Source organism: Camelus ferus, chromosome 18, assembly GCF_009834535.1.
Source record: "Camelus ferus isolate YT-003-E chromosome 18, BCGSAC_Cfer_1.0, whole genome shotgun sequence".
NCBI lineage: Eukaryota > Metazoa > Chordata > Mammalia > Artiodactyla > Camelidae > Camelus > Camelus ferus.
In genome coordinates this window covers 30,369,812-30,386,088 of record NC_045713.1, presented here as the reverse complement: position 1 = coordinate 30,386,088, position 16,277 = coordinate 30,369,812, and the positions used below count along the sequence as shown (strand labels likewise).

The 16,277-nt window shown below is 47.1% G+C and overlaps 1 protein-coding gene across 1 annotated transcript in view; it reads left to right on the top strand.

Annotated features, from left to right (window-relative positions):
• Window positions 1-14,511, top strand: part of CACNG3 (calcium voltage-gated channel auxiliary subunit gamma 3) — a 75,848-nt gene extending 61,337 nt beyond the window's left edge. The window contains exons 2-4 of the mRNA XM_006193110.2: window positions 3,484-3,567; window positions 9,295-9,435; window positions 13,928-14,511. Of these exons, the coding sequence (XP_006193172.1) occupies window positions 3,484-3,567; window positions 9,295-9,435; window positions 13,928-14,439 (737 nt within the window). The 3' untranslated portion in view covers window positions 14,440-14,511. The remainder of the gene's footprint in view (window positions 1-3,483; window positions 3,568-9,294; window positions 9,436-13,927) is intronic.
• The last annotated feature ends 1,766 nt before the right edge of the window (window positions 14,512-16,277 follow it).

Genomic DNA, 16,277 nt, shown 5'->3' with positions numbered 1-16,277 from the left:
CAAACAAAACATTCTGCAACCCAGACTTGCCCTAGACAAGCGTTATCTGCGTTAGAAGCGCCAGCCTGGATTACATCCTCCAGTCTCAGGAAGGCCCAATCTCCTCTTCGCTTTCCACTTTTGCCCTCCCAGAGTTTGTGCTGCCTCTCAAGACAGCAATCTTTAGACCAGCAATCGGCAAAATTTTGTTTAGCTAGATAATCAATATTTTGGGCTTTGCCGTCTCTGCTGCAAGTACCCAGCTCTGCCAGTTTGGCATGAAAGTCATAAACAAATGGGCATGGTTATGTTTCAATATAATTTTATTTACGGACACAGAAATTTGAATTTCATTTTTTTTATATGTCATGCAACAATATTCTTCTTTTGATTTTTTGCCAACCATCTACATATGCAAAAACCAGCTTTAGCTCATGGATTGTACAAAAACAGGTGGTGGGCTGCTTTAGACCGTTTAAAACTAGCGACTGCTTCTCCAGGAGCTACTAATGTTTGCTGGCTCCACGTCCTAGTTTCAAGCTGCCTTAAGCCACCTTAGGTAAGGCCCATTTCACAAGCAGATGCAGGCATGCGCGTAGTTCCCTGCTCCCACGTGGGTCTGACTGGTCTGTTTCAGCAGTGTTCGCATTTAATCTTCAGCTGAACCGTTCTTCCCTATGAAGTCTTTCGTGGAGAATGTAAAACAGCCAATAGTAGGTGGTCCCACAACCGCTGTCCTTGCCCTGCCCGGGGGCCTCTGATGTATATCATGGAAAAAGCATAGTGGATGGAAAAGCCAACTGGTCCAGTTCATTGCCACCAACGACAGCAGCGAATGGACCACGAAATTACCATAAAGCCACCTGGCAAAGGACTTTGCCTACAACTCTAAAACGTGTTGAAGAGAGTGCAGTTTCACACCAGTGGTTACGAACCTGGCTTTGGAGTCAGGGCAGACTTACACTTGAGTGTGCCACTTCGGGCTGTGTCCTTGGGGAAATCATTTGCTTCAGATTTCCTCGTCGGTAAAATAGGGCTCATCACACCGGATACCTCACCGGGCTGTCTTGCAAGCTGAAGAGGATAAAACATGCAAAGTGTTTAGAATGGCACGTGGTCTATGGTAAGTGCTTAATGTGTGCGACTTATCTTGATGTATTATCCAGCCAGCTGGAAGGGAATGGGGCTTAAAAACAAACAGGAATATGTGAATGAAACTCTAAAAACGAAATAAGAAAAAATCAATGCCTTTTTTCAATATCGAGGAAGGAGTTCTGAGTTTGCTTTTTTCCCAAGAATTTCCTTGAGTCTTCAAGCCTTCTGTCCAACAGCACCCTCCCCCTTCTTGATTCTGAGTCCATTCTCTGCCTGGTAAGCAGAGAATCAGAACCAAGACGATGGTCTCATATTGCACTGCATTTACTGCGAAATGCCTCTGGCTTGGAGCCTACTTACGGTATGGGTTAAATACATGGCACTCATTATTATGAGATAATAGTAGACCTGATAATAGTGGCAGCCATTCATACTGTGATGGTAAAGCCCGGATTCAAATAATAATTTCTTTCTGAGCAGCTGTGACACCTCTGTCTCCTCTGTGACTCTGCATTGTCTTCTCATCAAATGTGAGCATTACTGGTCCCTACCTCCTGCAGCAGTGGACAAGAGTAAATGGCAGAAGGAATGTCAGTGTCAGCTCTGTGCCTAGCCAACTGGAAACACTTTCAAAGTACTGGCCATGGTTATGCTGTGCCTAGAGCTTTGCAAAAATTATCTCATCTTCATATATGGCCTTATTTAATTCTTACAGTAATTGCTCCGACATATAAGCCCAGTTGGTTGTGAAGCTCAACCTTGTCTGCTGTCCACAACACCAGCCCTCCCCTCACCTCCACACCAGCTCTGCAGGCAGGGACAAGAACAATAATGCACAATTTCTTGCTGTGTTGTGATGCGAGGTTCTGAAATTGTTTGTCATTTACAAGAACAGGCAGAGCCTTTGGCTGCCCCAGAGATTGGTTAATTGGCTAGTTAACAAACACCAACAGCAATGATCAAACACCCACAACGAGTTAAGTCAAGCTGATGTCGAAGAAAGGAAAGGAAAGAAAATGCTGACAGTTTGTTTTCCCACGATGCACCGGCGTGATTCCGTGCCTCCTGAAGGGGTGAGCCACACAGCAGAGCGCAGCAAGCTGTGATCTGGGCAAGGGCAGCGGGGAAGGGGACCGCTCTGTGTCAGACATGAGCATTAGCGGGGAGAGTGGGTTACTCAGGAACCCGCACCTGGGATCTGCCCCTAGGAGTCAGCAGATCTCGATTGGAATTCTGACGCTGCCACTTACCCGTGTGAGCTCAAGCAAAATTCTTACAGCCAGTTTCCTCATCTGTAAAATGGGAAGATGAATTAATATATGTAAATTCCATTTCCTATCCACCCCACCTTCCCCTTACTCATTAGGAAAGAAAATAAACAAGATAAAACAAGACATTTCTCATAGTGAAGCTTCATGCTTCAGAGCTCTTTGCCCTCCTGAGTAGATCTCAACATCTGGGAAGCAGAAAATATTAGTGTCCAGCTTTATTTTTTATCTTTTTTCCTTTACTGGTCTTTTTTTTTTAATTGAAGCATAATTGTTGTACAATATTAGTTTCAGGTGTACAGCAAAGTGCTTCAGTTATATATATACATACATACATATGTATTTTTTCTTTTCAGATTCCTTTTCATTATATGCTATTACAAGAAATTGAATATAGTTCCCCATACTATCCAGAAGGTCCCTGTTGTTTACCTATTTGATATATATAGTGATGTGTGTCTGTTAATCCCTAACCCCTAATTTATCCCTCTGCACCCTTTCCCCTTTGGTAACCATAGTTTGTTTTCTATGTGAGTGAGTCTGTTTTTGGTTTTTTAATAGAATTTGTGTCTTTTTTTTTTAGATTCCACATAGAAGTGATATCATATGATATTTATCTTTCTCTGCCTGATGTACTTCACTCAATATGATCATCTCTAGGTACATCCATGTGGCTGCAAATGGCATTATTTTATTCTTTTCTATGGCTGCATAGTATTCCATTGTGTGTGTGTGTGTGTGTGTGTGTGTGTGTGTGTGTGTACATATATATATATATACCACATCTTCTTTATCCAGTCATCTGTTGATGGGCATTAGGTTGTTTCCATGTCTTGGCCATTGTAAATAGTGCTGCTGTGAACATTGGGTTGGCTGTGTCTTTTCGAATTATAGTTTTTCCCAGACAATTGCCCAGGAATGGGATTGCTGGGTCATATGGTAAGTCTATTTTTCTTTTTTTTTTTCCTTTACTGGTCTCCTTTTTGGTTCCCCAAGAAAGCTGCTGATGGGCCAACCGAGGTGGAGCCCACAACCACCAGGAAGTATCTCCCCCATGGGGTTGAGGACCCAGGCTGGGCCGCAGGGGCTCTTTTCATCCCCACCCCCACCCCCTGGCTCAGGGCCATGTTTGTTTCCACAGGGGCTTTCCGAGGTGTGTGCAAGAAAATCGATCACTTCCCTGAAGATGCTGACTATGAACAAGATACGGCTGAGTATCTCCTGCGTAAGTTCCCCCTTCCCAGGTCTCTTCTGGGGGGAAAGGAGGCGGGCAGGTGCCCTGCTGTCTCCCAAATGCCTCTGAGTTTGAGGCTCCCCAGAGCCCAGCCCCAGAAATGGATACATACAAAAGAGCTTCGGGAAAATCTTTGCTACTAGGCAGAGACATTCAGGTGTTTCTGATATCTGAGTCTCTTTAATGTCAATGAACTAGAAATAGGGAAAGAAAAAAAAAAAAGGAGGTGAGTCAAAACTCAAAAGTTCTTTTTAGTCTGTTTAGGAGAAAACCTAAGGAATTTTCTTCAACTTGAATACAAGCTTTTCACCTTCCCCAGAGGGTTGATTTGAGGTGCTAATGGGTGAGGTACTAATGGGCAAGGTGCTAATGGGCGAGGTCCTAAGGGGCAAGGCCTGGGAAAATAAAAGCAAACCCACGTTCACCCCTCTTCAGTTTCAGTCCCATTGGGGCAGGGCCAGTGTCTCCTCACTAGCTTGTCCCAAGGTCAGTAACCCGGATATGACATGGAACTGTCACAAACGCAGCACGTGGGAGGCAGCAGAGGGTGCTGGCTTAGAGCAAGGGCTCTGGATTCTGGTCAACCTGATGCCCTACGAGCGGGGTTGGACCTGGGCCAAGTTGCTTAACCTCTCATCTCTTGCCTTCCTGATTGTCGAAAATGAAGAGGATGATCCATCTGGCAGGGTCATGATGATTAAATAAGCTGATGCACAGTACACTTAGCCCGGGGCCAGCCTGTAGTCGTGAAGCCACACGTGTGGGTTCTGTTCTGTGACATGCTATGAGCAACAGCCACAGCCAGTTGCAGCCATGCGCCGGACACTGATGCAGGCACAGAGAGAATTTGGGATTTAATGCAGTTTCTTTTTTTTTTCTGGTCCCGCTTTGCACTTTTTAAAAAAATTTTTTATTGAAGTATAGTTGATTAGATTTAATGTAATTTTTTGTGTGTGATTTTTTTTAAGTGGGGGTATTGGGGATGGAACTCAGGACCTTGTGCATGCTAAGCATGCTCTCTACCACTGAGCAATACCCACCCCCTTAACGAAATGGAATTTCTTCAACAGGGAGGTGTCAACTTTACTCAAAAGGAAAATTCTAGTGGGGAGGGTATAGCTCAGTGGTAGAGTCTGTGCTTAGCATACATGAGGTCATGGGTTCCATCCCCAGCACTTCCATTAAATTAAATAAATAAATAAACCTAATTACCTCTCTCCCAAAACAAACAAACAAAAGTGTTAAAAAAAAAAAAAAAGACAGGAGAGAATTCTAAGGCATTGACTGATCTGCTGTTAGGAAATCTTAAATGTAAGGTTTTTTTTTTTTTTAAACTTCTATTGTAAATAAAAACTTCAAGAGATTGTGCTATTTGGATGATGCTTATCACTCACAGCTCAAGAAGAGTGTTTTTACAATTAAAATCATTTTTAGCTCTACTCATGTCTGCTGGTCTGCAAATGGGCTGCGGGTCTGAATGTGAGCCTTTAATCACACAACAGCGTAAGTGGTGCAGGCGGTCAATTTGAAAGGAACAGTCACTTTTAAGCTAATTTTTAAAACATAAACATATTATTTCTCTTTTTTCAGTCCTTACCCATTCACTAGGATTTATCCAAATGCCGAGCAGCTCAAAAAGATCTGATGCGGGGAGCAGAGGCCACGTTTAGAGGTGTAGCTTGAACCGAAGTTTGGTGGATGACACAGCTTACATGGACCTCCTCAAAAGAGAATGATTTTAAACTCATCCCCAGTGGGGTTTTACCAGAGTGCCCATAGTTTCTGTTTGTCTTTCCTCTTCGGATGTTCGTACAGAACTGTGACTTCTATTTCACAGCTTGCGGAACTGATTTTAAATTCTTCCAAGAGGTCCATTGCTTTTCTGACAAAATCTATTTCTCCTCCCTGGGAAGGTGGGAGGTCCTAACCCTCAGCCACAGAATCAGGCCAAGGTTAATTAAGGAATTTACTGAGCACAGGAATGTCCTGCTGGGAATTTTGGAATCCCTGACCCAGTCACATGGGGCCAGGGTCACATTCCAGCAGGGTCTCCGGACCACAACCTAATGGGATGGGATTCTGCACATTGATTTTTTCTGCTATTTCCTTTTTCTCGTGTGCTGTTGGGGAGGCTAGAGCTTAAACCTATAGCAGAAGGTTTAATCATCCACAGGTCCTGTTGAACAGAGACTGCCCCAGTATAGCACTGGACTTGGCCAAGCCCTGCTAAGACACTGATGGTGGAATTAACTGGAATAAGTTTCCCTCCCCACCCCTAAGACTTAGCCTCAGGTAGATTGGGAGGGAGAAGCAGAAGGAAGACAGTCAAACCAATTTGTCCTGAAGCCAAACAAAAACCTTTTTGATCATTGGGAAATAATGAATTCACTGTAGACTCCAGCTGACTTAGAGAAAAATGGCAGAACACAGTTTTGTCTGAGGCCAACACCTGTAGCCCAAGTTTACAGAACTTACTCTTTTCTCGTTTGTAGGGTAGAGTTGGGGTCTGGCCACCAGTTGGCTGCCCGATGGTTCCTGCACCACATGGGACGGAGCCACATTCTCCCATCTCATCGCCACACATTTCAAATACACACAACCTACACAATTCAGGGGCTTCCAACGTTCGGATCACCTCCTTCAGGCATAGTCATACTTTAATCATACTTGGAAATTAAAAAATATGTTTGAGATGCTCTCCTTTAATCACCCGCACTCATCCCATTGACTATTTGAGCAATTCTTATCAAGTACACAATGCAGACGATGGCTTTAACGATTTGTTCAAAGTTCCTAACTAGTGCCTGAAACCACTCCTAATATTTGTGGGGCCCGGGGCCAAGGTTCAAAGGGAAACCCTTAGGTCATTTGTGTAAATATTTAGATGTTATAAATAAAACTACGCCCATAGCCACGCAGATGTGCCCACCCAAGACTCCAAGCCTATTTCCCGGGGATCCCCCCTTGACTTGGGGGTTAAAGAAACCAGGGGCCAGCCCCGTCTCCTGCAAGGCTGGTGGAAGCTGAGGTCTGCAGGGCAGCGCAGGGCAAGCAGGGCTGGGCCAGGGCTCCTGGGCAGTGACTGACCTGCCTGAAACCAGGATGGGGGCCGACCTAATCACAGTCCTCTGTGGGTCAGGGTGGCCAGGACCCCTCCCCAACACCTCACTTCTCCCATCAAGGTTTCTAGGCAGTTTGAAGACCTTCCCAAAACTTCACGATCACAGCAGGGACAGTGACTGGGACCCTGGTCTGCCCAGACCTAACCTCAATGTCGGGTGACCTGAGGTGGCCCTCCTTAAGTAAAAGCTAGAACTCTCATCTTCCTCTCTTCATGAAGAGAACCTTACCGCTGGGTGCCCGCAGCCCCTCACCCCAGTTCTCCTCCATCCGCCCTCCCAGGCAATCCCCATTGTCACATCCAGCTACCAGCAGAACTTGCAGAAAACTTTTCCCACTAAAACAAAAACAAAACAAAACCCCACCCCCAACCCCAAACCTAGTCCTGACGTGTGTAAAGAACTCTGAATTCGGTGTGTGAGCATCACCACGCAGTAGCAATAGAAAGGGCTGGAGCTGGACCAGCAGGAAAACGCACAACAAACACAGGGGCGTAAAGTTCTGAACACTGAGCTTCAAACATCCCTCGGCCACAAGTCAACGAGTGACCCCTCCTGCGACACCACCCCCACCGCTCCTCTGTCTTTAAAGATGCCACCCTTGGCTCGGTGCCTAAGCACGAAGCCTGAGAGTCATTCTCAACACCTCTTTCGCTCACATTCCACCGCCAATTCTGTTGGCTTTACCTTCAAAATATACCCTGAACCCGACACCTCTCACCACCCACCCGCCACCCCAGTCCAAAGCCACGGTCAGCTCACGCCTGGGTTCTTACAGACCTTTCGACCACACCAGCCCTGCCCTCCAAGGGCCCCACCCCTGGCTCCATGCTCTGCATTCACCATCTTGAAACTCTTTTTCTAAAATTTGCCTTTGATGATCATCCTTTATTTTATTTTTATTTCCAGTTTTACTGAGACATAACTGACACACAACACTGTGTAAGTTTGAGGTGCGCAGCATAATGACCTGACTTACACACATCATGAAGTGATGACCCCAGTAAGTTTAGTGACCTTCCTTCATCTCATACAGACACAAAATTAAAGACATAGAAAAAAATGTTTCTCCTTGTGATGAGAATGCTTAGGATTTACTCTCTTCACTTTGATACCTAATATACAGCAGTGTTAATTAGCTTTCTCACGTCGTACGTTACATCCCTAGGACTTAGTTCTCTTATAACTGGAAGTTTGTATCTTTTGACCACTTTTGTCGAAATCCCCTCCCTCCCCCAGGCCCTGCCAATTGATAACCACAAATCCGATCTCTTTTTCTACGCATTTGTTTGTTTTTGAAGTGTAATTGACCTGCAACACTATGTCAGTTCCTGTTACACAACACAGTGATTTGATATTTCTAAACATTTCAAAATGATCACCATGATAAGTCTAGTTACCGTGCCATCTTGAAATTCTTAATAATTTGGGGACAAAAGGACTTGCATTTTCATTCTGCACAGGGTCCTGCAAATTAGGGAGGAGTTTCTGCCCATCATCTCTATGAGAATGTAAGCCCCCGAAGGACAGGACCTTAGCTCTTTTGTCCTGAGTGAGCACAGAATTGATCCTACTGATATTCTGGCCTGGGCATCCCAGGAAAGACTCTTACACTGGTTGGGTCAATACTGAGATCCCATCTGAAGGGCCCTCCCTCCAGAACTTTGGGGCTTCTCTGTGATCCAGCAGCAGAAGAGTTAACACAGAGCCCTCAGCCAGCATCCCTCTGCTTGAAAAGGCAGTGCCTGCACCCTTGTGGTGGTTAAACATTTCCGAGAGTACCCCAGGACCCTGCACAGTGCCTGGCACTTGGTAGATGCCCAATAAATGTTGAATGGATAACCAAATTCATTTGCTTATTCAGTGACTTAAATGGGTATCAAAGGGGTACTGCCAGACTCAGAGCTATGCAAATGTAGGTGCTGTGGGGGGAAAGACTGCACTTCAGTGAGCAGCTCGTGATCTAAAGGGAGGTCCCCGATGCCCAGCCGGCTACATCACTTACAGAGCTCGGTGCGAAATGAAAATCCCAGGCTCCCGGTTCAAAATGCTGGCAAAACAGCTTTTCCCTTCTTCTGCCGTCTCTCTCTCCCTCCAGTCATGGTGCCTTTTATTTACTATGTTATGTCATAGGCCTAGGAACACTTGCAGTTGCCTGGGGCTTGCACTCAACTCTGATTCTCGCTGTATCCAAGCCCAGACCCCTGCCAGGAGCCAGGGGTGGCAGTGGTTCACTGGTTGGGGAGACGGGTGGGCAGCTGAGGACCCATCCCAAGGAGAGGGGAGGGGGGTAGGTGGTGGGATGCCACGTGAGTCAAGGCTCCGAGCCCCACCCCGGCACGTGCTCCACTGGCCCATCAGACTGACACAAAACGCAAAGTCAAAGTTAAATTATTAAGAATTTCAAGATGGTGACTACAGAGCATTAACCCCAAGCACAGAGCCCTGAGCCAGCCAACTGGCCTCCACCTCTGTCAGATGCCAGCTCCGTCCTCCTGCTCACGTGCTGTCCTCCAGTCCAGGCAACCCAACGCCAGTGGAGGGTGGCTCCTGGGGCCAGCTGGGGTGCAGGTGGAACCCTCTCTCCTTCTCTCCGCAGGGGCTGTGAGGGCCTCCAGCGTCTTCCCCATCCTCAGCGTCACACTGCTCTTTTTCGGCGGGCTCTGCGTGGCGGCCAGCGAGTTCCACCGCAGCAGACACAATGTTATCCTCAGCGCCGGCATCTTTTTTGTCTCTGCAGGTGAGCATCTGGCCCGAGCCCCCAGCACTTTACAGACACCAAACCCAAGCCAGGGCCCCAAGGACAAATCAATGCTTTTCCTCCAGGGAATAGAGCAAGAAAATGGTCAACTTGTGTGTTAAAAATGAAAACCAAAGACTTCCATTAGAACTAAAGACCCTGACAGCTGAGGTTGCATGAAGGGAAGATGAGGAGGAGATAGGGTACCTAGGTCAGCTCAGAGAGGGAAAGAGAGAATGATTAATAAGAGAGTGTATGTGTGTGTGTACACATTATATTATATTATTTTTTTTATATTATATTTACACACAGTGGATGGGGGCAAGTATGGTCTGTGTAATGTGTGACCTGAGATATGGGATCAGTGTGTTTTAAAGGAGTCCAATTTTTCCAGCAGCCCCAGAAGCTCTCAGGGAAGACCTTATTATGAAGAGCATCCCTGACCAGAAGGTGGCACAGGGTGGCAAGGAGGATGAGAGACAGTCTCCGGGAACCAGTCCTATTTCCGCCTCCTCTCTCCTCCCTTCATCTCCGTCCCTCCTCCGCCCTCCTCATCTTGCTTTGTTTCCTCCGAGTTTCCACTCCTCCATCTCCTTACAATCTCTTCCTACCCCAGCCCTCAGTTAATGCCATCTGGATGAAATGATTTAGAGACGCAAAGAACAAGCTGGGGGTGGGAGAGGAGGAAGCTTGACTGGTGATGACCTCCAAACTTTGACCTATGATGACAGAATATTTACTGGGGTAGAAACAGTGGGGAGGAGTCTGAAATGGCGAGTAAGAGGGGCTTACCCTCCTGGATTTGAATTCTGGGTCCACCTGCTGGGCCTTGGGAATGTTACCAACTCCCCAAAATTTGGTTTCCTCAACTGTAAAATGGGAATTAATAATGGTACCTATTTCATAGGGTTGTTGGAAGGAGATTGAACATGAAAAGCACAATACTATTTTCTAGCAGTGGCAAAGAAACATGACATAGTTCCGAAATTGGAAGCCCGGCATCCCGGCCCCCTCCAACGTCTTGCTTAGCTTTCTTCCTGACTGCTGTCCCCTTCTGGGAAAGGGGGAAGGTGGGCTGCATTCAGCTCTGAGTCTCTGGGAACCAACTCGAGCAACAGACCAGGGAGAAAGCCACCATCTTTGGTGGTGGATTTTAGTTGGCTCCAAGGGGACAGATGGTAACAACTGGTAAACCCAGGGACTTGCGTTGCTTTAAGGACTAGCTGGTGGCCCGTCCAGACCTCCTGGGCTCTGACTGACCCAGAGGATGCTGTGTTGTGCTGACATGAGGGTTTCCTAAACAAGAGAAGATCATTATTTTGTCCCCCAAGGGGATTGTTAGGGAAGAGTGTGTCACCAGCAACCTTCTTCTCACAAGGGGCTGTTGTGAGAGATGACAGGTCGATTAGACGCACGGGAACTGGGAAACACGAGGGCGGCAGCAAAGCCCGAGGAGAAGCCAGAAGCTGGGGGTCTAATCTTAGATATCTCCCACCCCTGGTCTCCCTGAGGACACTGGGAGCCTCAGTGTTTCTACCCATAAAATGAAAGTTTGGGAGGACTCAGCATTCTCTAAAGCTCTTTTTTGCTCAGCTATTTATTCTAAGGTTCCGTGACTTCAGGCAAGCAATCAACAGCCCTTCACTGAGCACCTACTATGTGCCAGGCACCAGGCATTATGCGTAAGATCATGGGTGCTGGAAGCAGGCTGCCTGGTACAAATCTTGACTCTACCACATCCCATCTGGACAACCTGGGGCAAGTCGCTTGGTTACTCTGTGCCTCAGTTTCCTCATCTGCAAAAGGGGGATAATAATGACTCTACCCCTTTACGGCTGTTTAGAGGATTCAGTGAGCTGGTATACGGAAAGTGCTTAGAACTGGTCTAGCATGCAGTAACGCTCCATGCATAGTCATTGCTGTTATATACTCTGTACCATTTAATTCTCATGCGGACTCAATTCAGCAAATAGACACCGTGCTCTCGCCATGGGTCAGGCTTTGGGCAAAGAGGTGGGTCCATAGCAATGAATAAAACTAGCTTAGGTCTGCCCTCAGGGAGCTTACAGTCTGGTGGCCGGGAGAAAGTGATGGCCAACTTACGTCTTGTTCTTTCCTCAGCTTTGTGACTGAAATCTAATCCACCCATGGCTAAGAGACAGTCTTGGGTTCAAATCCCACCTCCGCCATTTTCCAGCTGTGTTGACTTGGGAAGTTAGCTATGTTCTCTGCGCCCCAGTTTCCTCATCTTTAAAAGAGAGGCTTTTTTTTTTTTTTTTTTTTAAAGTGAGCCTATTGCACTGATTAATTGAAAGAGTGTATGTTAAGACTTTACACAGTGCCCGGCACATAATCCATGTCCTAGAAGCAAGTGGCAACTTGGCTTGCTGCCTTCTTCAACCTGGTCTGGCATCTGAGCCTTTCTTTGCACTTCTTTTGTCTTTTTTCCAGCAAGACTTCCTTCCGGGGCTTCTCAAACTTTGCCACCAAAGTTTCCCTGAGGGCAAAGGAGAGCGAAAACCTGGCCCTGAGGAATCAGGGGGCATCACTAGAAGCCGCCTTCAGCGAGCTGAAATGTCTTTGAAGTCTGCCTCCCATCTATACTTAAAAATTCATGTGAATTCTGCTCTCTCCTCCTTATTATATCCATGTTCATTTTAATATAAAAGACTGTGTCTTCCCTGCTCATCTTCAAGCCAAACTGACACTCCAGAAAGACGAGCCATTTTTTTAGCCTTTGGTTTCCTGCAGCCTGACACACGGCAGTCTGGGTCAACCCCCATAGTAAGAAATAGCTCAGTGATTAGAACTCACTGCCTGCCTGCTAGATGCCTACATTGGGTGATGGGGAGAGGAGACAGGGAAGAAGCAGACCCTGGCCCTGCCCTCCAGGGGCTCTAGACTCCTAGATGGAGTATGACCGGAGATCATATTCAAAATATGAATTCCCCTTAATGCATGTGCACCAGCCGATCAGAATGGTAGCACTGGAACATAGTCTGGTGGCCCTTGCTACACCAAGATTTAACCCTTTGGTTGCTGGACCATGGGGAGATCTTGGGGATTCCCCAGGAAGAGTATGGGGCATTCAGGGAATGGAGAGGGTACTCAGGAGGCCACTGGAGATGGTTATTTACTAACTGGTGCTGGGATAGCTTCCCTTTAGAACTACCCTACAGGTGGCCTGAACTCAGAGGCAAGGAGATGCTAGCTACGGTCCCAGCCTCCCCAAGTCATTATTGGTCTCAAGGCCCAGAGGAGGCCCTTCAAGCAAAGGGACCCAAAGAGACATTCCACCTTTGGAGCAATTAAGTGAGTGGGCAACCTCCAGGCCCTCAGGTTCTACTGTTTCTTCTTACTACTCCCTAGAGAATCAATCTCTCTGCAACCGACTGGGCAGCTCTTTCCAGTTAGTATGTGGGGACACTAAGTCCGCAGACCTTGGCCACTGGGGACAACGGCTTCAGGTTCCCCAGTTCCTGCGGCTCAAACAACAGCTAATCTAAAGCATTGCCATATCCTGTGCAGATAAAAAGAATTAGAAAGGGGAGCATATAGTTCAGTGGTGGAGTGGTACTTAGTATGCATAAGGTCCTAGGTTCAATTCCAAATACCTCCATTAAAAAAATTTTAAAAATTAAAAAAATAGCAAATAAATAAATAAACCTCAAAAGACGTAGAATGCTAATTAATGCACCTCCCCCATGGGCTCATTAGTTCCCCAAACTGTAGCCCAAGACTCAAAAACGTCCACTGAACAGCTGCATTCAGACTCTCCGTAAGCACGTCCCACTCAATGTATCCACTCTCTCCTCTTCTCTAAACCTGTTCCCTCTGCTGCTTCTTATTTGAGCTCCAGATGCCACCAACCTCCCCATCATCCAAGCTAGAACTCTTGCTAGCAAGTCATTCTCAACTCCCCAGTCAATTCCCTTCCATTGCCCGGCTCAGCCCTCGTCAACGTTCAGCACCCAGCTCACATGCCACCTTGTCTTCGGAGCAAGGTGGCTCAGCCGCTCGCTCTCTCTCTGGTCCTCAGCCATTTTATACGTGTCTCTGGTACAGCCCTTACTGTATTTTGCTATAATTACATTTACATGTCAGTTTCTCCTCCTGATGGTGAGGAACTCAAAGGCAGGGATCTGTATCTCGCTCATTTGACCATCCTCGTGACTTAGTGCTGAAGATCAAGCTGTGATGGAACAAACTGCTTCTCAGGGAAAATGCACTCATTCTGAGTTCTGCTGCACTTGCCTTAGGAGTAAGGTGTATTCTTTCGCTGGAGGCTTCCCCCCGCTGGGGAGCAGCAACAGAATTCTTCATTTCCCAAGAGACAGACCCTCCAAGAAGAGCTCAGCGGTTGGATTTCCTGGCCATAAATCCATTCTCTCCCTGCTACCTCCACATTTTTTTCAATAACTATTTCAAGCCTAAAAGTGACAGTTACCTCTGAGGCTTCTAAAAGATGCGTTTTTCTTTCCCCTTCTCTTAGGGTTAAGCAACATCATTGGCATCATAGTTTATATATCAGCCAATGCTGGAGACCCTGGGCAGCGCGACTCCAAAAAGAGCTACTCCTACGGCTGGTCCTTTTATTTTGGAGCCTTCTCTTTTATCATCGCGGAAATTGTAGGAGTAGTCGCCGTGCACATCTACATAGAAAAACATCAGCAGTTGCGTGCCAAATCCCACTCGGAGCTCCTGAAGAAATCTACCTTTGCTCGCCTTCCACCCTACAGGTATAGATTCCGGAGGCGGTCAAGTTCCCGCTCCACAGAGCCCAGATCCCGAGACCTGTCCCCCATCAGCAAAGGCTTCCACACCATCCCGTCCACTGACATCTCCATGTTCACCCTCTCCCGGGACCCCTCAAAGATCACCATGGGGACCCTCCTCAACTCCGACCGGGACCACGCTTTTCTACAGTTCCACAATTCCACGCCCAAAGAGTTCAAAGAGTCGTTGCATAATAATCCGGCCAACAGGCGCACCACGCCCGTCTGAACTGACCTCTGCCCTCTGCCCTCTGCCCTCGGCCCCAGCACAGCCTCGGGGGATGTGGACAGAGGCGTCTCTGAGGTTGCATGGCATGGTCCTCGTGATGGTATTACTTTTTACAAAGAATGAAACCAAATGGACTCAGTCCTCTCCCAAACTTGGCCCCTCGCCCTCCGTCCGAACCCCTCCATCCTTCCCCAACTTTTCAAGCCAATCCCATGACGTCATTTATTTCTCTGTGTATCTGTGCCAGATGTTTTCCTTTCTTCCTTCTTTACTGGAAGGACCTCCACATTCTTCCCTCCTTGGAAGAGGACTTAAAAGGTGGCTGGTGGGGGATCCCTGAATCCCCAGGTGTGTGCACAGCTGTTCCCATTGTCCATTCATACAAAGCCTCGGGACACCCACCGCCCAGGCAGCCCTGAGGGAGGCATTCACCTTTCCGTGTTAGAACAACATGACCAGAAATCAAAGATGTCAGAGCCCCGAAGCAGCTAATGTAATAAGCACTCATGTATTAAAGGTTTTGCCTTGTCGTAACCAAACAAGCTGGGCTGTTTGATTTCTTCTGGGTATTTCCTGCACAGACTCACTGCCCAGCCCTCAAACTACCTCATGTCTGCACTGGAAGCTGAGCTTGCTTTGCTCATCCACACTCGAGCCACTGGGAAGGATCCTCCTTTACCTCTTGAGGCCAGTGAGGTACGCCCTCCAATGTCAGAGTCGGTCTGTCCCCCATCTGAATCCCTGGAATCTACTGGGGGCCAGTATGTGTCCAAAAACTCAGCTTCAGCACCCAGGAGCTCTGTGACCTTGGGCAAGCCCACTTAAGCTTCAAGCCTCAGTCTTCCCATCTGTACAGTGAAACATGGTGCAGTATTCTCCTCCATAGAGCTGTGGGGCTTAAATGAAATGTCATGTGTAAAATGACTAGCACACTGTAAATTACAGATAGATATTACTTTTCAGATGAACTCTAGGTAGAGTGAGCATTGTCTTAGTTGGGGCTGCTGTAACAAATACTATAGATCAGGGTGACTTAAACAACAGACATTTATTTCTCAGTGTTCTGGAGGCCAGAAAGTCTAAGATCCAGATGCCAGAAGATCTGGTTCACAGTGAGGGCTCTCTTCCTGGCTTGCAGACGGCCGCCTTCTCACTGTGTCCTCACATGGCGGAACCACTAACTCCACTACAAGAGCCCCACCTCCATGACCTCATCTAACCCTAATTTCCTCCCAAAGGCTCCATCTCCAAATATCGTCACATCGAGGGTTAGGGCTTCAACTCGTGAATCTGGATGGTGGGGAGGAACACCATTCAGTCCATAGCCGGCATGCTTGCAGGAAGAGAGGAGCCAAATAAGAGCTATTCTTTATTGGTGGGGGGTAGAGGGGCAGTGCACTTTGCACAGTCTCCGAGAGCACTGGGAGGAGAAAATGGAAGGACATTTGAATATTTTGAATATTGATTATTGAATGTTTTGAATATCAGATAGTGTGAGCAGGGGCAGGGAGGGTAAAACTCAGTGGTAGAGCACATGCTCAGCATGCCTGAGGTCCTGGGTTCAATCCCCAGTACCTCCATTAAAAATAAATAAATAAATACCTAATTACTTCCCCTCCCCCCCAACAAACAAACAAAAATAAATTAAAAAAAAAAAAAAAAAGCATGAGCGATCAATGTCACCTCTGCCAGCAGTGACTCCTGGATTGCTTGTGGTGCACACCAGCAATCACCCTTCCAAAGAGCTTCCCCCTTCAGGCTCTAGTCACTCAAGGGGGTAGAGTTACCATCATAGGAGCCCATGCTTACCTGACATTGCTAGGTGCCAGGTCGTAGTC